At 60.7% G+C, this 24,201-nt stretch overlaps 2 protein-coding genes across 7 annotated transcripts; both read left to right on the top strand.

Moving 5' to 3' along the window:
• The first annotated feature begins 1,168 nt into the window (after nt 1-1,168).
• ATP5F1D (ATP synthase F1 subunit delta) lies at nt 1,169-4,618 on the top strand. Of its 2 annotated transcripts, XM_084795625.1 has the most exons (4): nt 1,178-1,444; nt 2,659-2,812; nt 3,966-4,054; nt 4,213-4,618. In XM_084795625.1, the coding sequence occupies exons 1-4, from the start codon at nt 1,304-1,306 to the stop codon at nt 4,333-4,335; spliced, it is 507 nt and encodes a 168-aa protein (XP_084651751.1). In that variant the 5' UTR covers nt 1,178-1,303; the 3' UTR covers nt 4,336-4,618. The 2 variants fall into 2 exon arrangements, with proteins under 2 accessions (XP_084651752.1, XP_084651751.1); XM_084795626.1 differs by lacking the exon at nt 3,966-4,054 and having other exon boundaries at nt 1,169-1,444.
• A 1,116-nt stretch (nt 4,619-5,734) lies between these two features.
• Nucleotides 5,735-16,829, top strand: MIDN (midnolin). Of its 5 annotated transcripts, none has more exons than XM_084795554.1 (9): nt 5,735-7,105; nt 8,435-9,064; nt 10,108-10,195; nt 10,370-10,432; nt 12,314-12,442; nt 12,542-12,856; nt 13,019-13,187; nt 13,879-14,154; nt 15,646-16,829. In XM_084795554.1, exons 2-9 carry the CDS (start codon nt 8,829-8,831, stop codon nt 15,921-15,923), a joined length of 1,554 nt encoding a protein of 517 aa, XP_084651680.1. In that variant the 5' UTR covers nt 5,735-7,105; nt 8,435-8,828; the 3' UTR covers nt 15,924-16,829. The 5 variants fall into 5 exon arrangements, with proteins under 5 accessions (XP_084651680.1, XP_084651682.1, XP_084651683.1 ...); XM_084795556.1 differs by having other exon boundaries at nt 5,737-7,105; nt 13,022-13,187; XM_084795555.1 differs by lacking the exon at nt 5,735-7,105 and adding an exon at nt 8,217-8,345.
• The last annotated feature ends 7,372 nt before the right edge of the window (nt 16,830-24,201 follow it).

A 24,201-nucleotide genomic window follows, 5' to 3' on the forward strand; every position in this document is an offset into this window, starting at 1 on the left:
ACACCTGAGGAAGGGAGCGGGGCTTCTCCCACTGCCCAGGGAGGTAATAACCAGACTGTGATGTCTCTCACAGAGCTTGACTGAGGCGAGGACAGCTGGCTATTGGGCAAGTCTATAGCTTGGAGAATCTCAAAAAGAATTACACTTAAATCATCTAGGCCCTGGTTCGAGAGTGACTAGAACCCTCTAGCTGCTAGCTGCCCATCTAAGGTCCGACATTGCGTCCTTAGGTCAAGCTTTCCTACTGTTTGCCACCCGCTCCCACTCCCCGACTCTAACCCCGCATTTTCCGTGAGCCTACATGGGGGTGGGGTGGGGTGGGGTGGGAATCAAGAGCCGCGCGGAGGCTGGAACCTGCGTGATTGCGGGGGCAGAGTGTTGACGTCATGGGCGGGAGCGAGACTGCGCGGACTTGGCTGACGTCAGCGGGCCACCTTTGCCGCCCGCGCACGCGCTCCTGCGTCAGTGGCACGCGGGGGCGGGGGCCCGCAGGGAGGGGACTGCAGAGAAAAGCAAGCACGTCCCCGGGCTTCGCGCGCCCTCTGCCGGCCTCCGAGTGCGTGCCGCTCAGTAAGCTCTTCCTGGCGCAACCTCGCCCCAGCACCCATCTTGAAAATTTTTATTTATCCCCACTATGTGCACGTGGCTGGTCTCAAACTCACGAACCCCGCTTACCCGTGTCTCCGGAGAGTTCGGATTATATTTGATTTTTTTTTTAACGTATGCTGTTGAGCACTTCTTACTGTCTGTCGCAGAACTCGGTGATCCTCCTCCCGGCAGCCTCCCGAGTGCTGGGATTGCGAGAGTGCATTGACACCTGGCTGCTAGTCTAAATTTTAATTCTTTTCTCCCAACAGGTTACTTCTTTTGACCTCGAATGCTCAGTAAGCGCCCTACACTGGTCGGCGCCTGTCATCATGAGGGCAACCCTTCAGAGTATTGGTACCCTCCAGCGGGCAGGTGTCTGATTGCAGACAGTCTAACCCCGGGGCAGCGTTTCTAGGTTGAAGACGAGGAAAACTACAACTCCCAGAATGACTCACAAGGTCTAGGGCAATCTTACACCTAGGCAGCACTGCCCGGGGGTGGGGCTGAGGCAAACTACACCTCCCAGAATGCTTAGCGCGTTCCGCGTCGCGCGCCGCCTACAGAAACTCGCAGATCGCGCGCGTGCGTACTTGTGGGAACTGCGCCTCCCAGAAGGCCCCGCGCGTCGTCCTCCTCGCCCTCCCTCAAGGCCGCCTCGCTGTCTCTGTGTGTCCGCTGTCCGCGCCGCCGGAGATACACGGACGCTCCCGCCGCCATGCTGCCCGCCGCACTGCTTCGCCGCCCGGGCCTGCGCCGCCTGGTGCTGCAGGCGCGTGCCTACGCTGAGGCCGCCGCCGCACCTGCCCCCGCCGCCGGGCCCGGACAGATGTCCTTCACCTTCGCTTCGCCGACACAGGTGCGAACTCGAGCCCCCCGGGGTCGCCCAGCCCCTAACTTGACCCATGGTGGGGGTCACTTGCATTGGGTCTCAAGTTCCATCCCCACGGGGCCGCATGGACCTCCCCCGCGGTCCCGATCTTGCATAGGGTCACCTGGACCCCCGGGCCGGACCTCTGTGCCCGCTGAAACTTCCTGCCCCACCCCCTAAGGGCGTGTCACCTGGACCTAAGAGTCCACCCTGTGTGTCGGGGAGGGGGGGGCGTGGAGGGTCACCTGTTCTCATCCCCAGATTTTGCCCACGGAAGGGTGTCGCCTGGACCACAGGACCTGCTGTTTGGTGCTGTTTGGGGTGTCCCACACCATGGTGGAGGTCACCCAGGCCCTATCCTTAGCTTGTCATATGTATTCTATTGTAGGTCTTGTCCCTGAGGTTCATAGGAACCACAGCCTCCACCCAAGGCTTAGGTGGTGTCACCTGGACCCCAGGATTCATATGGACCACAGACCCTTGGGGTTCACGTGGATCCGAGTTCTTACTCATGGGGGAGTCCCCAAAATGTTGCCCATGTAGGAGTCACCGGTACCCAAACCTGGAGTTCTTGGGGATTGCATGGACCCAGATCCTGCCCCTGAAGGGTGACCTGGTCTCTAAACAGGAAGCTGACTACTGTTGGGGTCATCTGGGACTGACCCAGGCTCCCTGTCCCATTGGGTTCACCTGGACCCAAAACCCATCACTTTTACTGTACAGACCGCAGCCAGGGTTTTTACCAATTTACACCTGGCCTATTCATAAACCTTGGTTGGCCATGCACTTTTTCTTTTCTTTCTTTCTTTCTTTCTTTTTTTTTTTTTGTAGCCTTTGCTGTCCTGGACACCCTTTATAGACCAGGCTGGCCTCAAACTAACAGATCCATCTGCCTCTGCCTCCCAAGAGCTGAGATTACAAAGGTGTGCCACTGAGCCTGTCGGCTTCCTGAGTGGGTAGGACAGCCTTAGGGTTTCACAGAATCCCCTTCAATAAGAAGTCAATCCCAGGGGCCAAGCCAGCAGCCCGCTCAGTCACGCAGGCATTCCTTAGACACAGGCATCCCACTCCACAGGCGAGCAAGCTGAGGCTAACGGCAGTGCTGGGCAGCTTCCATGCCCTCCATGTGCCCACTGTACAGCAGGAAGGCGCCATCCTCCGTGGCACAGGGTGTTGCCCACCCCACATTGTACTCTCAACAGGTGTTCTTTGACGGTGCCAACGTCCGGCAGGTGGATGTGCCCACGCTGACTGGAGCCTTTGGCATCTTGGCGTCCCACGTGCCCACACTACAGGTTCTACGGCCTGGGCTGGTGGTGGTCCACGCTGAAGATGGCACCACAACGAAGTACTTTGGTGAGTGTGGCCCAGGGTGCGTAGGCTCTGGTCCCCACAGCACAGGGGGCTCGAGCAGCGTGCCAGCATGGTATGGTCCTCGGGAGCGCCGAGGGAGGTGAGCCACTGAGCTAGCCCGAGCTACAGAGGCAGGTGTGTGGAGGAGCCAGGCTGCAGTAGGACAGTGCACTGAGGAGGGAGTCGGTGTTTGCAGGCTGGGCTCGCTCCTCGCGTCACCCTTTCTCTAGGGGAGTGCCTGTGTTCTCTCATAGCTCGGTATGCAGCGGTACTGAGGACAGAGCCCAGGACTGTGAGCAGCTTTCTAGGCAGGGGATTCTAGCCGAGCCAGCCCCCAGCCCTCTCTCTGTTCTATCTGGTTATGTATGGGCAAGCACCAGAACCGCCACGGAAGGACACTGGTGTTGTTTGTCTTAGTTCCGTCGCAAGAGTGAACCTGCCATTGGCCATCTTTTTGGCTAGGCAGACTGGCCAGAGAACACAGCATGAGGATCGCAGGCACCGTTGTCCGTCTTGGCGGCTTTCCGTAACCACTGGTCGTTCTCCGCCCACACCGAGGGAGCTCCTTTCTGTTAAGCTGCTGTGCAGCCCCTTTAGTTTCCTTTGTTTTTTATCTCAGAGCAGGGCCTCAGCCTGCAGGGTGGTGCACTCCTGTGATCCCAGCACTCGGGAGGCAGAGGCAGGCAGATCTCTGTGAGTTCGAGGCCAGCCTGGTCTACAAAGTGAGTCCAGGACAGCCAAGGTTATTACACAGAGAGACCTTGTCTTGAAAAACCCAAAAAAAAAAAAAAAAAAAAAAAAAAAAAAAAAAGAGTCCAGGACAGCCAGGGCTACACAGAGAGACCCTATCTCAAAACCAAAGAAAACAAATCAACGCAGGGCCTTCTGTAGCCCAGGCTGACTTTGGATTCCTGATTTCCCGCCTCCCACGTTTTGCGTCACCACACCTGGTTTCTGTTGCCTGGGGATCGAACCCAGGGCCTTGTCCATGCCAGGCAAGCACAGTACTAGCTGTGCCTCCCCAGGGGCTGGATGGCAGCCCCAGTCTAACAGGGTCACCCTGGACAGGTGGCCCTGAGCACACTGGGGAGGTGGAGGCTGCGCAGGCCTGCCTTCCTCCATCATGAGCAATCACTGTGACGTCTCCCCGCCATAGTGAGCAGCGGCTCGGTCACTGTGAACGCAGACTCCTCAGTACAGCTACTGGCAGAAGAGGCTGTGACACTGGACATGCTGGACCTGGGGGTGAGCGGTAGATGGGGAAACTTGAGGATCAGGGTGGGGGCAGTTGTTGCTCACAGTGTCCTGACTGTAGGGGGGAGGGCCACCTTGCAGGAGCATGACGTGTGTGTGTGTGGCGCATTGGTCCTGCCTGGCCCTCACCCTGGCCCACTCCTCTGCAGGCTGCGCAGGCCAACCTGGAAAAGGCACGGTCAGAACTGTCAGGCGCGGCAGACGAGGCAGCACGGGCCGAGATCCAGATCCGTATTGAGGCCAACGAGGCCCTGGTGAAGGCCCTGGAGTAGGCAGTACATGCCTGTCACCTGCAGGGAAACAGAGGCAGGTCCAGGCAGATGAAAACTGTTCCTGGAGGCTGTGCAGCTGGCTGCTGCTGAAGTTGCCACCAGGGGGCAGCAGTGCTCCAGCTGCTGGCTCGAAGCTTCCTGGTGCCTGCAGCAGGTCATGGAGGTCTTCCCCCGAGTTCTCCCAGCCTGGCATCCCCAGCTGCCCCCCCCCCCATTCCCCCTCAGAGACACCTGGACAGTCAGCTTGCCCCGGCCTGTCTCCATTAAATACCAGGAAACAACAGAGTGCTCTCATTTCTAACTGCATAGCACAAAGCCAAGACCCTCCCCACCCCTGCCTGGGGTTCCTGTGTCTAGGCCTCCAGAGGCATTCAGGCAAAAATGGGTGGGATTCATGCCGGCTGGGGCGCTGCTTGCCAGGGTGGGTGTGGCTGAACTGCTGGCCAAGCTCAGCACCCTGACCACCAGCCAGGACAGGCCCTCCCTTTGAGGCCCCCTGCCCCACCCCTCAGGCTGTGGGAAGAGGCGGGCACCACCTGCTCCCACGGAGGCCCCGCCCTAGGCACACCCAGCCTGTGGGTGGCCCTAGCCTGGCTGGCTACCTTCCCAGTCCCTGGTGCAGTTGGCACCTCCTTAGGCACTTAGGCCCTTAGTTGGCCCGGGGTGGGGTGGGTGGTGCCAGGGCCACTTTATACAACCCCCTCCAGAACAAATCAACTGCCAGGTACTGTGCTGCCCCCCTCCCCTACCTCCTCTTGAGGGGCCTGAGTCGGGTATCTGTTGGGCTTCGAGAAGGTGAGGATCGGAGCCTGCCATCTCCAGGCCATCCCAGCTATCTGGACAGTGGCCAGCAGGCCAGCTACTGAGCGAAGCCTGTCACTGCATCAGGGCCCTGTGTGGGTGACTCCCTATGGCCACATGGCGCCTGATCTGGGCATGAGTGTGCTAGAGCCCTCCAGACACTTGCAGCCTGGGGGTGTTCCCAGATAAGTCACAGGAGGGTCATCCTTGATCCCCACCTTGTCCAGCTCAGTCTTAGAGGTGTGTGGGCCCCAGAGGTCACTGAGGTCATCATTTGGGGCTTGCCTGGTCTGGTCCGCACCCTCTGTCCTCAGGCTGCAATCCCAGGTCCTGACTGACCAGGCCACCAGGGGCCTTGTCAATTAAGACCAAATGCTGGGCTATACACAGCAGCAGGAGGCCCTCAGGCCATCCTGGCCTGGCCTAGTATACCTTTTAGTGTGAACCCCCCCCCCCCCCAACCCAGAGAGACAACTCCAAAAAGGAGGTGTGAGCTTTGGAGCCAGCCAGGCCTCAGGACAGGACACCCTGTGCTGAGCTGGGACAGCAATCGGGTGGGGCAGGACTGGGAGCCAGAGGTTGGGACCTTCCTGGAGGGCAGGGCCTGGACAGTCGTGGGGCTTTACACTAAGGACAAAGGACCACATAGGAAGAGCCAGGAAGCAGGAAGTCTGGGCAGCTTCGTTTATGACACTAGCTTTCAGTCTAATGGTCCTGTCAGATCCAGCCCACATCATCACATGCTTCCCTGTGGTCCTTCCTGAGGCCAACCCTGCCTCTGACCTCCACACCCTCCAACTCAGGGTGGGAAAGGTCTCCCTACTTCCTGGACAAACTCCTGATCATCCCTCAAAGTCCCTGGGCCTCCCAGTGTTCTCTGGCCTCTCAGTGACCCTGGGGGACTGGGAGTGCCTCGGCACGCCTGCCTGCTTGGGGGCCCAGCACGCCTGTCCAGAGTGATCAGCCAGAGCACCAAGGCGACTAGGAAGCGACTGGCCTGGGAGGGGCGCCCAGGGTTGGGGTGGTGAAGGCGCTCGCTCAGGCAAGATAAAAGCAGGAGACCTGATAGGTGGACGACACGACGACGAGGATGCAGCCTCAAAGTCATCTTCAGGAAGCCCCCTGCTGAGGCCACTCAAGTGACAGTCTGGTCTTTGGTCAAAGGGTGCCTGAGTGTCCACCCCAGACCCGGGGCCTGCATGTGCTGCTGCACCCACGGTGTGCGGAGAGCAGCTGCATCCTCGCCCTGTTTGGCTGGCGGGGATACAGACACGTGCTGCGAGCCCCGTGACCTGAGCTGACTCCCGGGACCCACATGCAGAAGTGAGAACCAACTGTGCTATGGTGCAGGGTGCGTCAGGGACCGGGCTACTCACGGAGGTCACACAGGTGACTGGCCTAGGCAGGTCAGGGGTGTTTGAATCGTCACAGAAATGGCCTCTGAGGTCACCGTTAAAGGATGCGGAGGCAAGGCCATCAGACAGCTGTCCCGGGCACCCCACTGCCTGGCAGGTGACACTGCCCTGTTTTCCTGGACCCAGGCTGCTGACTCAGGAACCCCTTCCCGTACCGCCCCCCTTCCCCACTCGGGCGCCCCCAGGCGGAAGCGCCAGGCCAGCAGGAAAGGGGGCGGGGCAGGGAAGCAGGCCAGACCCCCCAATAACAATGTGAGGTGCACCCGAGTACTCGGGAAGGTAGGAGTTACCCGAGCCGGTGGCACCCGAGAGGTACTACTCTGTGGGTGCTGAGAAGCTCTGTGTCCCGGCCCCAGGCCAGCAGGCAGGGGGGCAGATGCGTCACCATCGCCCGGCCCCCCGCCCCTTGCCCGCCCAAACTCCACCCCAGGGAAGGCGTCGCGGATAAAGGCTCTGGGGCCGCCCGCCTAGCCCCAGACCCGCACGGCCACCTCTCACTACGACCCGCACGCAGGTCGTCGGGAGCAGGGGTGACCCAGGACCTACGGCGCTCGGTGAGTAGAGGCGGGGCCGCCGCACGAAGCGGGGAGGGGTCTCCACCCGCCGCGAACTCTTCTGGCTGCCCCACTCTTTGTTTGTTGAACCATCGGCACCAAGGTGCCATGGGACAGGGAGCCCCCAGCTCGTGAGGTAGGAGGGGCCGCGCGCAATGGGCACCGCCCTGGTGGGACCGCTGCCCACTCCCCTCCCGCCCTCCCCCTTAGCCAGTGACCTTGAACTAGTTGCAAGTATAGACTCAGTTTCCCTGTATATGCGGTCTTTAGTCTTCTCCACAGGTTAAGCCTTAAGTGTCTCAACGGAGCCTCCCCAACCCGCTGACCCCCCAAGTCTCTGCGCCCCCTTTTCCCCAGCCACGACGCACGGCACTCCTCCCCCGGGGCACGGGCAGCGCTCCCGGGCGGGGACTACAGAGGGCGCGCCGGGGCTGCTGACTCACCGCTGCCCGGAGCCGGGCGCGCGCGGGCGCAGCCGGGGACGCCGCGTCACGTCACGGCTTGGGCGGGCGCACCTCGGGAAACGGGCCGACCCGGGATCGGGGGGGTGGGGTGGGGGGAAGCAGAAAAAAATCGGGGAGGGTGGGTTAGGTTGGGACGCGAGGTGGCACTGGTTCGGTAGGGATGGATCTAACCGAAGCCACGTCACTGAGCTGCAGGGCCCCGCCCAAGCCGCGGGTCCCGCCCAGGCTCTCCAATCTCGCAGCCACCCACCCGCGGGGGCGGAAGACTGGCCTGTCCTTGAGGGCCCAGCCCGCGACCCTTGGCCATGAGGCTCAGGGCTCAAGCCTCAGTTTCCGCAGGCAGCTGCTGCTGCTTCCCGGACAGACCCAGCGGGGAGGCCCCACTATTTCCTGTTCCTCCCTTAGTTTGGAACAATGGCCGGCCCCTCGCCTCTCCTTTTGACCGCTCCCCTTGCGGGCGGGAGGGGCTGTGCTCGCGGGGAGGGCTAGGGGTGGCACGTTAAGTTCTCGAACCTAGGGTCCACTACCGTCGCCCTTTGTTGAGGTCTCCAGGCCTTATGAATGGCTCTGGGAGAGGGTGGGGGTCGCGGGGGCGGGCCAGGAGCGGCATCAGCCCAACCCCTTGGCGTCTCCATTGGACGTAGAAGGCACGGGGCGGGGCAAGTGGGAGGGTCTCGCTGCCACGTGGGGTAGCCCCGCGGCGATTCCCATTGGCCCGGTAGCGCGACGGACTGGGCGGTCTGTATGTGTTGATTGGCCGCCGCCTGGCCGGCGGAGTAAGTAGTGAATGGGAGGGGGCGGTGGTCCCGCCCATTGGAACGTTGATACATGATAACTTTTTTTTTCTTCATACTTTCACCCCCAGATCTTGCGAGCGGCGGCTGCGGCTGTTGCTAAGGGAAGGGACGCGCGGGGTAGCAAGACCCGAGAGGGATCCAGGCACCGTGCGAACCGGGAGAGCTCGCCCCCTCTCTGTAGGACCCTCCCCGTGCTGTGCCCAGGTCGCCATCCTCCGCCCTTGAAACCGGATCGCAGACCCCACCCCGGGGCGCAACCCAAGGATCCCACGCGACCCCGGAACACCACTCGGATTCTTGCTTGCCGGCTCAATCGCTAACGTTGGGACCTTCCCCAAGGAGCGCACGCACTGCTGTCCCGGAGCGCCCGCAGAGCGGAGGAGGACCTCATTTCGGCGGGGGAGTCCGGGCGAGGATTGGAGGCGACCCGCGCGGACCCCAGTCCTCCCGCGCGCGCCGGGGATGGAGCCGCAGCCCGGCGGTGCCCGGAGCTGCCGGCGCGGGGCCCCCGGCGGCGCCTGCGAGCTGAGCACGGCCACGGAGTCGGCCGCACCCATGAGCCTGGCGATCCACAGCACCACGGGGACCCGCTATGACCTGTCGGTGCCCCACGACGAGACCGTGGAAGGGCTGCGCAAAAGGTTGTCCCAACGCCTCAAAGTACCCAAGGAACGCCTAGCGCTACTTCACAAAGACACGTAGGTAGAGCGCCGCCCCCGCCTGCGCGCCCCCTGGCACCGGGCCGCCCCCTCGGGCCCGGGCCCCGGGCGGGAACAAAGAGCGCGCCGCGCGGGGAAGCAGGGGGCAGCCAGACGGGGGGCGGGGGCGCGCCGCGCGCTCTCGGGCGCCCTCTGCTCGGCCTTACTTGCTTGGCCCCCTCCCCCCGTCGGGGTCTGCACAAAGGCAGGAGCGCCCTGCGGGGCCCCACGATGCTCGCGAACTACGGGGGTGGCACGGCAGATGTGGGCCCCCAAGATGGCACGGGGAGGGGTCCGTCCTCTGCGCGCCTGGGGGGGGTGCACTGCCACCCCCTCTTGTGCCGGCGAGACCGCCGCTTCCGCATCTGCTTGACGGCCCCCTCTGCGTCTGGCGGTCTCCCCATCACTAGCTTCTCTCTGCCCCCCTTTGTTCTCGCTTCCCCACAACCCCCCTTCACCCGGTATTTAAATCGCCTCCAGGCCAGGGAGTCTTCCCCTCCCCTCGTCCCCTCGCGGGCCTCTGGGGACGTGCAGTGTCCATCCCCAGCGGAGGGGCCCCGGTGGGGGAGGGGCAAGAGGGGGAGGGTCTCCTTTGTTTGAGCAGCGGCCTCTGCCCGGGAGGGAGGAGGGGGAGCCTGGGTCGGCAGAGCCCCCGAAGGCCTCTCTCTAAAAGGGCCGGAGCCCTGCGGCGCCCACAAAGACGAGCCCGGGCAAGAAATGGGGAGTTGTAGGCTGGAGCTGCCCTGGAGGGGCCGCGGGGGAGGGTGGCAAAGAGCCCACGGGGGTGCAGGTGATAGGAAAGTCTCCTTGCTCCTTGCAGATTGGGGCGGCGGGGGGGTAGTGCTTTAACCTGGAGTAAAGTCTTTTGGCTGAGGGGGCTCCCAGGGCCAGGAGGCCTCCCCGCAGGCACTCTAGCTGGGGAGCCTTGGGTGGGAAGCGCTCCGGTCCCCCCCCCCCTCCTTGCGCACGCACAGCCCTTCTCGGCCTCCGCTTCCGCGTCTCTGTGTTGTCTCCCGTCTCACCCTCTTCCTTCCTACCCCCAGCCGGCTCAGTTCGGGGAAGCTGCAGGAATTCGGCGTGGGGGATGGGAGCAAGTTGACGCTCGTGCCCACAGTGGAAGCTGGCCTCATGGTAAATGACTGAGGGGCGCGTGCCCTCGAGGCTTTTAGAATCCCCTGGCCACCTCACTCCACAAATGCACCATCTTGCCCCTTGCTCCCCCGCCCGCCCCTTGCCACACAGCTGCCCCCCCCCAACTCCCTGTTCTAAACCCACACTGAGGTCACTTCATCTCTGTCTTTGTAGTCTCAGGCCTCGAGGCCAGAACAGTCCGTTATGCAAGCTCTGGAAAGTTTGACCGAGACCCAGGTAAGCACCCACCACCCTACCCCGAACCCAGAGGGGGGGGTGCGCTGCAGGCAGTGGCCACGCCTAGGGACCCGGACACCCTGAGAGAGCCTCTAGTTGTTTGTGCTTGCCTGGTGGCCTGTGGGGGAGGGGATGAAAGCCCCGCCTCGGTGCCAGCTTGGCCTGGTCACCCCGCTTCCTCTTCCTCCCTACCTCCCCCGACACCTGACCAGCTGACCTTGAGAACTTTTCTCCCACGGTGGCTGCCATGGCTTGAGGGGGGGGCGATCTTTTGACCAGCCCTGACAGTGGGTGACCTTGGCCCATGCTCACAGCCTAGTATACCCTCCCACGGTAGAGTATGCGGCCCCTCAAAATAACTCATTCGGGTGGGTTTGTGCCTTTGGCTCTGCTAGTGCAAAGGGGTGGGGAGTCACCCCATCTGCCCCCTCTTACTCTCTCTGGTCTTTGTTCTCTGCCCCAACAAGGGGAGGGGCAGGCAGGGGCACCCAGCCCTGGGCCAGGGAGGCCTCCACAGGATGTTAAGAAAATATTCAGTAAGCAGCCAGGAAGGAGGCTGGGCCTGGCTCTGAGGAGGGTTCCCAGATTTGTTGAGGGTTCCCCCCCCTTCCTTCTTTCCTCATAGTCTTGGCCACCACAGTGCTTTCCTCACTCACAGCCCATAGCTTTTGGAGTAGAGTGACACAGACGGCCTGGGCAGAGTAGGGGAGCATTCTGTGGCCTGCCCTGATGAGGGGGGGGGGGCACACAGTAGGCAGGACCCCTGGACTCCTCAGCCTGGCCTGCATACAGGAAACCTGCCCAGCCAAGGTTCTCGTCTGTTGATTGCAAACGTGTGGCGTCCTGCCTCCCAGTGTAGGGGGCACAGGGTTCTGACGCTTGGTGGTCCTGCCTCTCTGGAGGGTACAGGGAGAACGAGGTGGTCGTAGGAGGCAGAGATTGGGGACCGGAGGGGGGGTGGCTTTTCTGGGCCGACTTTGAGCAGACTTGACTGCTGGTCTGTGGGGGGTATGTGTGTGGCATGAGGGAATTAGGAAGGGGGGGCTGGGTAGGTGGAGCCTTGAGAGCCCCAGACTGGATCTCTCCTCCTGGCCATCCTTTGGTCCTCCTCACAAGAGAAAGGGGTGACCCCAGGTGCTCAGGAAGCTACTTCAGGCCTTTGCCTCTAAAGGGGCTGGGAGGAGGGAGTCGGGGGGGGGGGGCTGGCTGCTTCACCGCCTTGTTCCCTGCCCTTCATCCCCTCCCCATGGGGCCCCCGGAGTGAAGAAGGTTACTCCAGCCCTCTGCCAGCAGAGCCAGGGGAGGGAGTTGTGCGAGGCTGTGAGTCACAGACTATGTCACTTCTCAGAAACCTCCACCCCCCACCTCACCCCCCACACACACCCTGGCCTCTGGGGAGAAGAAGGGTGATGCCAGGGCCCTAGAGATGGGAGACAGGGTGCCTGGTGCATCCAAGGGTCAGGTATAGGCCCACAGATCAGTCCCCACCTGGGGGGGGGGAGGGCTGGTGGGGGGGGGCTTATGCTTACCAGAGCATATGGAGGCCCTGGGGGACAGGGCCCCCCCTCTTTTCTTCTCACAGCCCAGGACATATAAATATTTATCTTGGGAAAGCAAAGGTTGACTGTGGAGTTCCATCAAGAGTCAGCCTGCCTCTCTCTCGGGGTGGCTTAGCTGTAAAGGGATCTCCTCTGCTAGATTCACAGGCAAACAGGATCTGGGGACTGAGGTGCGGAAAGGAGAGGCCAGGGTTACATGAGGAAGAATAGTGACCATCAGCTGGGCCCCGCCCCCATCTGGCCTCAGTTTCCCCTTTAAAGGACCCAAGTTGGCTGGGGAGAGCCAGAGGTCCCAATCTGACCACCTCTGTCCCCCCCACAGCCCCCAGCGACGCCCGGGCCAGGCCGGGCTGCCGGAGGAGGCTTCCGGAAATACAGATTGATTTTATTTAAGCGTCCGTGGCACCGACAGGGACCCCAGAGCCCAGAGAGGGGCGGCGAGAGGCCCCAGGTCACACACTGCGGGGAGAGCTGGGCTGGGTTGGGCTGGGGGCATCCCGGATGGGAGCACCACCGACTGATGACTGCCCCCCTCTCTGCTTCTCTCTAGGTCAGTGATTTTTTGTCAGGCCGCTCACCTTTGACCCTGGCCCTACGAGTCGGGGATCACATGATGTTTGTACAGTTGCAACTGGCCGCCCAACACGCCCCACTCCAGCATCGCCATGTGCTAGCAGCCGCCGCTGCCGCCGCCGCCGCAGCCCGGGGAGAATCTGGTGTAACCACGCCAGTGTCCTCACCCTGTAGGCCGGTGTCCAGCGCCGCCCGTGTCCCCCCAGTATCTAGCAGTCCTTCACCAGTGTCCCCCTCCCCCGTCACCGCTGGCTCCTTCCGGTCCCATCCAGCTTCCACAGCCTGTCCTGAGGTGAGGATGCCAAGGCCTAGCCTGGGGCCAGGGGCGGGGCAGGTTTTGGGGGCTCCAGCCTATGGATCAAATGCACGTGTCGGTGGTTGCTGACACTGACTGGAGGGATCTGGGCTGAGGAGCAGACCCATCACAGTACCCGTTTTACCAATGCTCCCCCAGCAGATGGGCTGTTCGCCACCGGCCAGCAGTAGCAGCAGCAGCAGCAGCAGCAGCAGCAGCACCCCATCAACCCCAGGCAGCAGTCCCACCCCCCGCTCCCGCAAACCTGGCGCCGTCATCGAGAGCTTCGTGAACCACGCCCCAGGGGTCTTCTCAGGGACCTTCTCTGGTAAGTGTCATCGCGCTTGAGTGTTGGAGTCTCAAACAGGAGATCACATGACCTGGTTGTGCTCACCAGCCGTCTTCCCCTGGTATCCGGGGAATGCACTCGTGTGACCCAAGACACACACAGGTCACGCCACCTGTGCCGACCTGGCTGTGTGCACTTCACACTGGGGATGGTACCCAAGTCACTCTATAGTGCTGAGCCGAGCCACACCATCTGCCCCGTCCTCAGTGGGGGATTTTACGCAGAGGCGCTGCCTGATACTGCATCAAGCCAATGTCCAGCTGACATGGAGGTTTTTGTTTTGTTCCAAGACAGGGTTTTCTCTGTGTAGCCCTGGCTGTCCTGGACTCGATCTGTAGACCAGGCTGGCCTCCTCCCAACTCAAGAGATCCTCCTGCCTCTGCCTCCCAAGTGCTGGGATTAAAGGCGTGTGCCACCATGCCCAGCAGCACTCAGGAGGCAGAAGCAGGTGGATCACTGTGAGTTCGAGGCCAGCCTGGGCTACAAAGTGAGTCCAGGATAGCCAGGGCTACAGAGAAGAGACCCTGTCTCGGAAAAAAAAGAAAAGAAAAGAAAATCTTCATTGTAGCCTCCTGAGTAACTAGACTGACAGGTGTATACACAGCAGAATCTTTATGCCTTTCTCACTGCTGCACAATAACTCTGGGGCTCGTGGTCTTTCCACTTGCAGGCACACTGCACCCCAACTGCCAAGACAGCAGTGGGCGGCCGCGACGAGACATCAGCACCATTCTGCAGATACTCAATGACCTCCTAAGTGCCACGCGGCATTATCAGGGCATGCCGCCCTCGCTGACCCAGCTCCGCTGCCACGCCCAGTGCTCACCTGCCTCACCAGCCCCTGACCTCGCCCCCAAAACTACCTCCTGTGAAAAACTGGCGGCCACCTCTCCCTCCTCCTCCCTGCTCCAGGGCCAGAGCCAGATCCGAATGTGCAAGCCCCCTGGTGAGTAGCCCCCGTATCCCCACCCAGCCTCCCCGTTTCTCAAGGCCGCCTCTGTGTGCGCCCGCTGTGTGAGGGAACAGCTGACCTGCCCGGGGGGACTCCTGGAGCTGGCAGCTGCTGGCCCCCCCTCCCCCCAAGACCTGCCCCAGCTGGGAGAAAAGGAGGCAACTGTTTGTCGCTGCACAGAGGGTCCTTGTGAGCTCTGGGGGCTGCGGCCTTACTTCCTCCTACTTCCTCCCCCCCCCCCAGCCCCCCAGGCCCATCTCCAGATGGCCTTTGGCACTTTGCATGAATGGCTTGATCAGTTCTAGCCCCTAAGATGGGGCCAGGCTTGTGCCCACCCCCACCCGAGCTGTGACATGGCAGTGGCCACTGTGTTCTACCTCGGTCACCTGCCTCCATGGCCCTGGTTTCAAAAAAGGGTAACTGAGGCATAAACTTTGTACCACTTGTTCTGGAGACCGGACCGGTTCTTTGAAGGTTTGGGGGTTTGTATTACGATAGCAAGCACCCCAGTCCCTCCAGGGGATTCTAGGCAGAGTTCTACCTGCTCAGTCAAGCCTTTGGTGCCTAGTTTTTTTGTTTTGTTTTGTTTTTTGTTTGTTTTTTGTTTGAGACAGGGTTTCTCTGTGTAGCCTTGGCTGTCCTGGACTTACTTTGTAGACCAGGCTGGCCTCGAACTCACAGAGATCCGCCTGCCTCTGCCTCCCGAGTGCTGGGATTACAGACATGCACCACCATGCCCGGTTCTCTTTTTAGTGTTTGTTTTTTTGGAGACAGGGTTTCTCTGTGTAGCCTTGGCTGTTCTGGACTACCCACAGAGATCCAGCTGCCTTCAGCTTTCTTACTCTGTATTTTCAGAGGGCTTTTACTTTGTTGTCCAAGCTTGTCTTGAAGTTGGAGTGCTTGGGCCAGGTTCAGCTTCCTAAGGAATTGTTGACAGGTGTTCCCAACCATGCCTTGATTTTTCCCCCCCTTTTGATATTTTGAGAAAGGGGTCTCACTACATAGCTCTAGCTGTCCTGGAATTCACCCTGTAGGCCAGGTTGGCCTCATCCTCCTGCCTCTGCCTCCTGAGTACTGGTGCTGGCATCAAAGGCGTGTGCCACCAACGCCACCAAGCCTTGCTTGCTTCCTGGATTTCTTTTTGGCTTTTTGAGACAGGGTTTCTCTGTGTAGCCTTGACTGTCCTGGACTCACTTTGTAGACCAGGCTGGCTTCCAACTCACAGTGATCCACCTGCCTCTGCCTCCCAAGTGCTGGGATTATAGGCGTGCACCACCACCGCCCGGCTGCTTCCTGGATTTCTTAAGTGACTAAATCCCGGTGCAACACTTACTCAGCCCACTGCCCTGCCTGCCCTCCCAGCATGCTCCAGTAACTGGAGTGAGGCCCTGGGGCACCTTGCAGGGTTCCTGCTGTCCCTCATCCATGCTCCTCCCCTTCTGAGGTGGGGGCTCCAGATTCACAGGTGCCTGGCTCCTTTTGCAGGGGACCGACTGCGACAGACTGAGAACCGCGCCACACGCTGCAAAGTGGAACGCCTCCAGCTGCTGTTACAGCAGAAACGCCTTAGAAGGAAGGCACGGCGGGACGCTCGGGGTCCTTATCACTGGCCCCCCAGCCGCAAAGCTGGCCGGAGTGACAGCAGCAGCAGCGGGGGTGGAGCTAGCCCCGGCGAGGCCGCAGGCTTGGGCCTCGACTTCGAGGACTCCGTTTGGAAGCCTGAAGTAAACCCGGACATACAGTCCGAGTTTGTGGTGGCTTAAAGGAATCCAGTCCCTTTGGGTCTGTCACATCCCCGACCCCAGACACGGTGGGGCGCCGGGGGAAGCCACAGCCTGGACGCTGAGCGGCCCAGCCCTGGGGGGCAGGAGGTCACCTCCATTCCCACTCACCAGCCTTTCTGATTATTTTTTAGCTCCTCCCCCCTGATTGTTTGCCCTGCATCCCTGGTCACGCGCCCACCTCTCTTTTTTTTTTTTTTCCCTCTCATCACGGTCGTGGCCTCTGTGCCAGGGCCGGTCCCTCCCACCTTCTCCAGCTCCAAATATGTAGCAGTCTGTTTCCAGATGGCCCAGACGAGGAAGCCACCCACCCCAGCCCTTCCGCTCTGCCTAGCTCTCCCCATCCCCCCCCCCAACCATAACCAGATTCAGGATTTTAACTCAATGTAGATTCTCCGAGAAGCACTTTACAGATAAGGGTTGGGGACCCCCCGGGGATGAGCGTCCTCCACCCCACCCCTGTCTGCAGACTTGGCCTCTGGTCCTGGCCAGCTGGACACCCCACCCCACCCCCCACCCCTATCCCCCACCCGCCCTGGGAAGCTGTTAGCCGGAACAGGGAACACCTTTGTCCACGCTGCCTCGGTCTCCCAAGTGCTACAGTGGCAGCCCTTCTCCGCTCTGCCCGGCTGGCCTGGCCGCGCTGTGCCACAGAAAGCTGGTTGGGTGGAGAATGCTGACGCTGGTGGCCGTTTTGTTGGTCAGGTGGGAGCGCTCCTTTCCTCACAGGAAGGGACAGGGCTCCGGCCACCCTCTTGCTGGACACTGCCCCCACTGTCCCCTCCCTTCCTCCTCACACCCACGTATTTCCCTAACCTTCCTTCCCGATGGAGCTTGGGGATTATTTATAGATTTCATTTTTTCTGACTGAGCCAGTCAGGGTTGCTATTCTCTAGGAAAAATAAAAGAAAACTGGGGTAGGTGATGGGTGGGGGCCCAGAGAGACACCCCTGTACCTCTCTCCCTAGGCCCAGCCAGGATGGGGAGTGGGGTGCTGGGGCTGTGACAGCATTAGCCCCACTGTAGGGAGGGCACGCTGCTGGTCCATGTCGGCCCCACTGATGCAGGGGTGACAGCCCTCCCCTCCCGTTCAGCAGGGGTGAATCCGTGATTTTGTATCTTTCCCCTCTGCATTTTAAATTTCTGTGATGATGGGATGTGTTCCCACCCCCAAACACCCTGTCCACTGTGTCTAGGCTCCACCTGTCCTCTGCTCCCTTTGTTCTAGTGTGTGAACCCCACCTTTTCCCCTCCCCACTGTGTTTAACCTTAATGGGTTGGGACGTGAACATGTGTTGACTAGCTGTAAAGGTTTTTTGTGGTGGGTGGGTGGGGTGGGGATCCCAAAGGGTAGAGGCCAAGCAAGAATCTGGTTTAGTTGTTTTGTTTTGTTTTTTCAATTTTTTTTTCCAAAAAGGGAGGGGTGGGGTTACTGGGTGCATTTTTTTTAAAGCTGTCTTGGATACCTATTTAAATGTGTGTGTTTTTGGGTTTTTGTTTTTGTTTTTTTTTTTTAGGATTTTTTAAAAACTGCCTGTGATGTATCCACTGGGCTGAGGGTGGGACCCCCAGGCAGGAGGCACCCATAGTTCTCCCCTCTCTGATGGACTTCCCAGATAGCATTAGGCACCCTCGCGGAGGGGAGAACCGACTTGGGGGGGGGGGATCCACCTAGCCCAAGTCTCTTTTCACTGAAAAGTTTGAGGGGTTTAAAGAAAAAAATTACACGAGCACCGAATTTCAAATAAAAATGAGACCTAAACTTTAACCTGCTTGCTCCTTGTTGTAGGAGTGTAGTGCCCCGGTTCCCCCAAATGGTTTCCCAGGCCTCTTCCCCCCCCCCCCCCAGCTTCGCGGCTGGCAGGAAGCTGCTTAGGGCGGAGGGGGGGCGGGGGCAGGCCTGGCCACTTCCTGCTACCCGAGGCCGGAAGTCCCTTTGGGCGTGGGGCTGGGGCATGCCCTGAGCGACGCTTTCACCCTTAGTTCCTGGCTCTAAAGTGGGCTGAAGACGGGAACTTGGAGTCAGTGTTGTGGCAAGCCCTTCCCAGGAGCTAGGAAAGGGCTGCCCTGGCTGTAAAGCGCATTGCGCCAGCCAGTGTGGGAGCCGGAGGGAGCGCTGCAAGGTCGCGGTCCCCAGGAGCGAGACCACATCAGCCGGGTCATGTCCGAGCGACGAGCCCCTCCGCGGCCAAACCTCCGCATTCCTCCCCGAGGGTGGAATCCTCCAGCCACGCCCCATCTGGGCACAACCATCTCTGGCTAGGCCTGGGAACTTCCCAAGGTGGACGCCCACCTTTTCCTGCCCTGCCACCCCCCCCCCCCGCAAGCCAACCTGCAGCTGCTGGGGTCCCACTTCTAATGCCTCCTGGGGCTGGGCTGACACGGTTCTCTTTATCTTCTAAGTGCGCTGCGGGCCCTATGGTCAGAAGCAATTACACTCCCATTTTATAGCCCAGAAAATTGAGCCCCCTCCCCCCAACCCAGCATTGAGCTTGGAAGTCTGGGCTTTGGGTTGGAATCTGTGTTCTCTAGTCCTCGCCCTGAGAGCCTCCTCAGGTGAGGGAGCAGCTGCCTTCCCCCAAGGGTGGCCTGGGACATCATAGGGGCTTTCTGCCCCTCCCTCCGCCCAGTCACTCCAAGTCGTCCCACGCCCACGCCAGGAAGGCGGATGTCCCGTCAAGCCTGATCTCTGGACAGTTCTCGGTCAATGGAGTCAAATGTTTGGGGACGTCTGAGGCTACGGGACCTACGTGAGGGTGGGAAGGACCCTGGGGGAGGGGTAGCTGCCCACGGTCGCTCAGGGCTACTTGAGGGACCTGGAAGGGCGGCGCCTGCGTCACCAGCCATCAGGAATCCGCCAATCAAGGCCATGAGCCGGGGAATGGGGGGGGGGGGATGTCCCAGGGGACCTCAAGGCCTGGCCCTGGAGATGGTTGACCTGAAGGTGCAAGTTTGTTGAGAGTCTAAGGTCACGACCTTGTGAGGCTGTGACACCCCCGGGTCATCGCATCACAATGCTTTCTGCACCCAGCTCGCGCTTAGTGCGCGACCAACAACCCCCAAAGGGCAAGAACCCAGGCGGGGAGGTGGAGGCCCAGGGCGCATGACAGGTAAGAAGAGGTAAACCGAGGCTCAGACAGCAAAGGCTGCCCAAATCGCAGAGGGGCGGGGTCGGCTCTTCGCTTCCTTCCGCAACCCCCCCACCACAACACCCCATTGAGGAAAAAGCTGAATGGGAGGGGGCGGCCCCCCCGGAAACTCGAGATGGAAACGCGGTTGCCAGGCAACGCGCCGGGAGAGGCTCCGGACGTCACCGCGGGGAGGGCGCCCCGGGCCGCCCCCGCCGGCGCTTCGGCCCAGGCTCCGCCCACCATGGGGGTCTCATTGGTGGACGTGCCTGTCGGTCTTCTGGGCGCACCAATAGGTCGAGGTTGCCCTCTGGAGGCGGGACTTCAGCCTGGCAAAACGGAGTGCGCGAGCACGGAGGCGCAGCGGCCCCGCCCCTCTGCCCGCGTGTCTGCAAACTTGGGGGCGGGAGACGGAGCCGAGGATTGACGGCTGCGGCTGCGCCTGGACGGAAGAGGGGGCGTCCCTGGGGGGGTGTCACACGCACGTGGACCCCCCCAGCACAGGCGCGCCACGTGCACCCCGCTTTGCACACCGGTATTTCCTGCCACATCCCCTTGGGGTGACTGACCCTCACCCGGCTCTCTTGCAGTTCCTATTTGGGAGGATTTGAAGAAGGGAAGTTACCTGCAGGAGGGGGCTTTGCGGAGAGAACGGGAATTTACCGAGTGTTGCTGGTAGAGAAAAGGGTGTGGTGCGGGGGCAGCAGTCAGGTAAAGTGAAGGGGTAGAGAGATAGAAAAAAAAAAGAAAAAAGGAAGAGATGTTAAGGGCCCTCAAAGGAGATTCCCCCAAGTCTAGACTTGAGCAGATGGGGGCGGGGCGCCTGGCCATGACCCTGCTTATAATCACCCTTTGGAAGGTGGAGGCAGAAAAAAAAATGTAGAACAGGTTTGCACTGCACGAAATTCCAGTCATCCGGAAAGAGCTGCGAGGGCTGATGGCAGGGAGGGAGAGTGAGGAAGGCGAAGATTTGAAAATGCACGCACGAACTTAGGTTGAGGCGAGAAGGACCCTCCCCTCCCCCCACCCCATCCCCATCCCCAGGGAGGGCAGGAAATCCAAGTCATCTTTTGCCGTCCTTGCCTGTGGTCTCTACTTAAAGAAGTAGGAGAGAGGTGGGTGGCGTGGCGCACACCTGTCATCTCAACACACAAGAGGCTGAGGGAAAAGGATGACTGCGCGGTCAAAGCCAATCAGTGCTGAACCTTATGCCCAGGCTGGTCTAGGGTGAGAAGACTAGGGTAGAGGCTGGCGACAAGGAATGGTGTGGTTTGCCAAACCCGCCCAGAGGGTAACCTCGCAGATGGGCAGAGCTCTGTGACCAGGCAGCCAGCCCGAGGGCGGGGCAGAAAGAGGTCACTAGGGGTCAAGGCTTCCTGGCGGACTCTGGAGTCCCCTGGGCGGGGGAGGGGCGGCCACTTTTCAGCGGGGACCTGGGGACCTGGCAGTAAGCTCTGAGATGTCAGAGGTCTGGAGGTGGCTTTGCGTGGGCAGCCAGGAGGAGCGAACCCGAGGAGGAGGAGGAGGCCAGAGATGGCACCCGCAGGGCATAGCCCGCCCCCGTGGGGCCCCAGCAGCTCCACCCTCCTGCCCGGCCTTGGGAAGGAGGCTTTGCTGGCGGCGGCTGGGCTGGGCGTGAAGCTCTTCCCTAGAGTCTTGATTCCAGCCCCACCCACGGCCACCTAGTCCTCTCCGGTGTCACGCGGGGCAGGTGAGCCGCTCAGCCGGCCAGGTGGAGGAGGAAGGCTGTCACCTGGAAAGCCTCCCTGCTCCTGCGCAAGGCTGGCTCGGTCCCTTCAAGCTTTTCTCTATTTCTGTCTTCGTACAGGCCCCTCTATTTTCGTCCTTTCAGTGGCTGTCCCACCCCTCCCTTCCCCCACTTCCTCACCCTTCCCTCCCCCCCCTTACATTCCAACCTCCGCCCCCGCCCCCAGCCGTGGGGCCAGCTGCTGCTCTGGGTGTCCAAAGGACGGGTAGGGAGATGGGTTCTGCTTCGGGTCAGAGGTCCTCCCTCAGAACAGGCGGGGAACCGGAGATGGTGCCCCTAACCCTTCTGGAATGTGGGCGGGCCAGGTCCCCATCGAAGAAGGAGGTCACCCCTCACCCCACCCAGCAGGCAGCCGCAGACAGCTGTCATGCCCCACAATGGCTGAGCAAAGCATCACCAATCCCGAGGCCTCAGGACCCAGGGCAGCCAGCAGCTGCGCTGGCGGCGAGGAGCATTGCCTGAGGACTGTGTGCCAGCCTCCCGTGGCACAACACCCACCCGGTGACCCTGGTCCTGACCCTACGTTTTGGTTTTTATACATCCAGGACCATGCGTTTCTAGTGATGCATGGCTTTGTAGGGGAGGGTGAGGTGGGAGATTGCAAGTTCCAGGCCAGCCTGGGCAACTTAGTGAGACACATGGCCCCCCTTGGCTTGAAAAGAAACAGGCTAGCTAGGTGCCTGAAGTTCTGTGCTCTTCACAGGGGAAGAAAAGGAGTTGGCGTTTGTTTATTTTTATTGTTTTAAATTGACTTCTTTCAGGTGTATGGGTGTTTTGTCTGAGTGTGTACTTGCACCATGTTCATCATGGCCACCCCCCTCCCAACCCCCCACCTCCACAAACCACAAGAGGGACTTCTGTTAGATTTCCCCTGGGACTACAGTTCCAAATGGTTGTGAGCCACCATGTGCATATTGGGAATCGAACCCAGGCCCTCTGGAAGAGCTGGGCTATTTGCCCCGCAGGTAGCACTCAAAGTACCCAGGACAGAGGTAGCATCCCCCCCTCCAACAGTCCTGGGCCAGCCAAGGCCTCTCTCTGCTTGTGTTGGGGAGCCATCCCCCTAAGAAAGTGACGCTTTTCTTGGTTTGTCATCTCTGCACTCAAGGGGTAGACACAGGAGGATCGGTTCTAGGTCACTTCACTACCCAGAGATGTCAGGGACGGCCTGGGCTTGGTGAGACAAAAAGGAAAGTTCTGCAGAACGCCGTGAATCACAGACTGGAGCAGATCCGCGACACTTAAGAACTGACGTCCTGAAAAGGCAGCGCAGGGGAGGAGACTCCACCGCTGCCCGTGACCCAGTCGCGTCAGACCCTGGAGGCTCCCCAGATCCCACTCCTGAGATGAAGCAATGAGGCCAGGGAGGCGCCTGGGTGCCGCCTACCCAGACAGCTGGGCCCGTGGGCTACAGCTGACCCTCCAAAGCGGGTGGACAGGTGTGCAAGGACCATCTGCTCGCGTGGGGACCCCCCCAGGCACCCTCAGGTTGACAGATGCTGCGTGACCTGGGGATTTGCACATGCACGCACGCACGCACGCACGCACGAGACTGTCCCTGTGCAGAGGAAGTACTGCAGGCCACCAGCCCCAGGCAGAAGCTGCTGCGCTTAGCTGTTTCCAGGGAGCCTGTTAGTGTGTTGCTCTGCGGGGGAGGCCACAGCTCAGTCAGGTGTGTGCTTGGGTGGGCATACCATAAGTGGACACAGTAAAAGAGGGGTGGAGGAGGCCCTTTGTCAGCGGCATTTGGGGATACCCCGCCTCCCTGGCCCCCCATACCCTCCAACCCCTCCCCTCCCAGCATGTTTAGAAACCCAAATAGGAGGTGGGTGTGGTGGCGCACGCCTTTAATCCCAGCACTCCGGAAGCAGAGGCAGGTGGAACTCTGAGTTTGAGGCCAGCCTGGTCTACAGAGTGAGTCCAGGACAGCCAGGGCTACACAGAGAAACCCTGTCTCAAAAAAAGAAAGAAAGAAAGAAACCCAAATAGGTCAGTTCCCAGGAAGACAACCCACCTAGCTTCTGGGATTTTTCTGGGCGTTGTTGCAGGGCCCCTGTTGTTTTTTAACTTCTGATAGAGACCTCCCTTGCATGTGTCTGCCCCCCCCCACCATCCCCCCACCCTGGTGGAGGCAGTGTTTCTAAGTCCCAGCTGCCTAGTGAACACAGGCAAGCAGGTATGGGAAACCCATAAGGTCTCTCCAGGATGCAGCCAGTCAACCAGACAACACAAAGGCATGTGGAGTCTGTGACTGAGCCCTGACGGGTCTGCTGCAGAGGATGTGGGTGTGCACGTGTATGGTGTGGCGTGTCATACGTAGGATGTGTGTGCTGTCTGGGGCCTCCCTTTGCTGCTCAAGGCCCAGGTCTGGGCAAGAGCCTGAAGGGCCAGGCCTTCCAAGCTTTCGTAGTCCCATTCCTGGGGTGTGACTCAGGGCTGCGGGGAGGAGTGAGTCACAGGAACTTAGGCCTAGCCCGCCCCGGGCTTCCGACCCCTTCTAGAAGCAGAGTGTTGTCCCTCTTGAGTGGCAGGAAGCCAGCCTCCTGGGGCCTCCTGAGGATCAGAGCCCACCCGGGGAAAAGGCAAGCTTGACCCTTACTCACCAACAGGGGAGGGGGCCTGGGTACCTCTGACACAGTCCCGTGCCCACCCCGGAACATGAGTCATGCTATGCCACCATAGCACAGTGGGTCCCGGCCCACCCCAGTCACGAACACCTAGCCCCACCCTGAGCATCCACATCTAGGCTGTGTTCATGTATTTTTGGTGTCACAACACCCTGCCCACCCACCCTGTCCCATGCCAAGATGACTCTCTTGTCCTCTGTGACAACCCCATTTGACAACCCCATTGCCCCTGTCCGCGGGAGCCAGATGTTTCTCCAAATCCTTAGGTTTCAATCTGTGTTCCTACGGGTCTCCTGCCCACGTGCACACATGTGCACCACACCTGGCAACATACACACAGCCTGCATCCTCCACCCTGGCTCTGGTCCCAGAGGATCCGGGGCCAACTGGGCGGGTTGCAAGCTTTGCCATCCACGGTCCCACTTGTGCGCCCCCGCCGGGCAGAGGCCAGGTGCAGTGTCCCCGGCCCCCGCCCGGCAGAGAAGGGGGCGGTAATTACGCGGCCCCGGGGGTGCCCCCCACACACGCGCCTTTCATCCCGGGCCACGCCCGTCCCCAACCCAGACGCTTATTACCGCCTCCTGCCCGGTCATTAGCCTGGGTCTGGGGAGGATAAGGCGGGCGGACCGGTGGTGAGGGAGGCCGCACTGTCTCCATAGCGACGCCCAGCAGCGGTGTGGGGTGCAGGATAAACCAGAGATCAGGATTGAGTGGGCTCGCCTAGTAGGGGTGCAGCT

The sequence above is a fragment of the Acomys minous genome, assembly GCF_964271855.1.
Source record: "Acomys minous genome assembly, chromosome: 9".
NCBI classification, from domain to species: domain Eukaryota; kingdom Metazoa; phylum Chordata; class Mammalia; order Rodentia; family Muridae; genus Acomys; species Acomys minous.

Bases quoted from the DNA above. Each gene is read 5' to 3' on its own strand.
- ATP5F1D (XM_084795625.1), top strand. From the start codon at position 1,304: ATGCTGCCCGCCGCACTGCTTCGCCGCCCGGGCCTGCGCCGCCTGGTG. The intron at 1,445-2,658 runs GTGCGAACTCGA...TACTCTCAACAG, and splicing joins CCTTCGCTTCGCCGACACAG to GTGTTCTTTGACGGTGCCAA. The intron at 2,813-3,965 runs GTGAGTGTGGCC...TCCCCGCCATAG, and splicing joins CACCACAACGAAGTACTTTG to TGAGCAGCGGCTCGGTCACT.
- MIDN (XM_084795554.1), top strand. From the start codon at position 8,829: ATGGAGCCGCAGCCCGGCGGTGCCCGGAGCTGCCGGCGCGGGGCCCCC. The intron at 12,443-12,541 runs GTCACACACTGC...GCTTCTCTCTAG, and splicing joins GGGGCGGCGAGAGGCCCCAG to GTCAGTGATTTTTTGTCAGG. The intron at 12,857-13,018 runs GTGAGGATGCCA...ATGCTCCCCCAG, and splicing joins CTTCCACAGCCTGTCCTGAG to CAGATGGGCTGTTCGCCACC.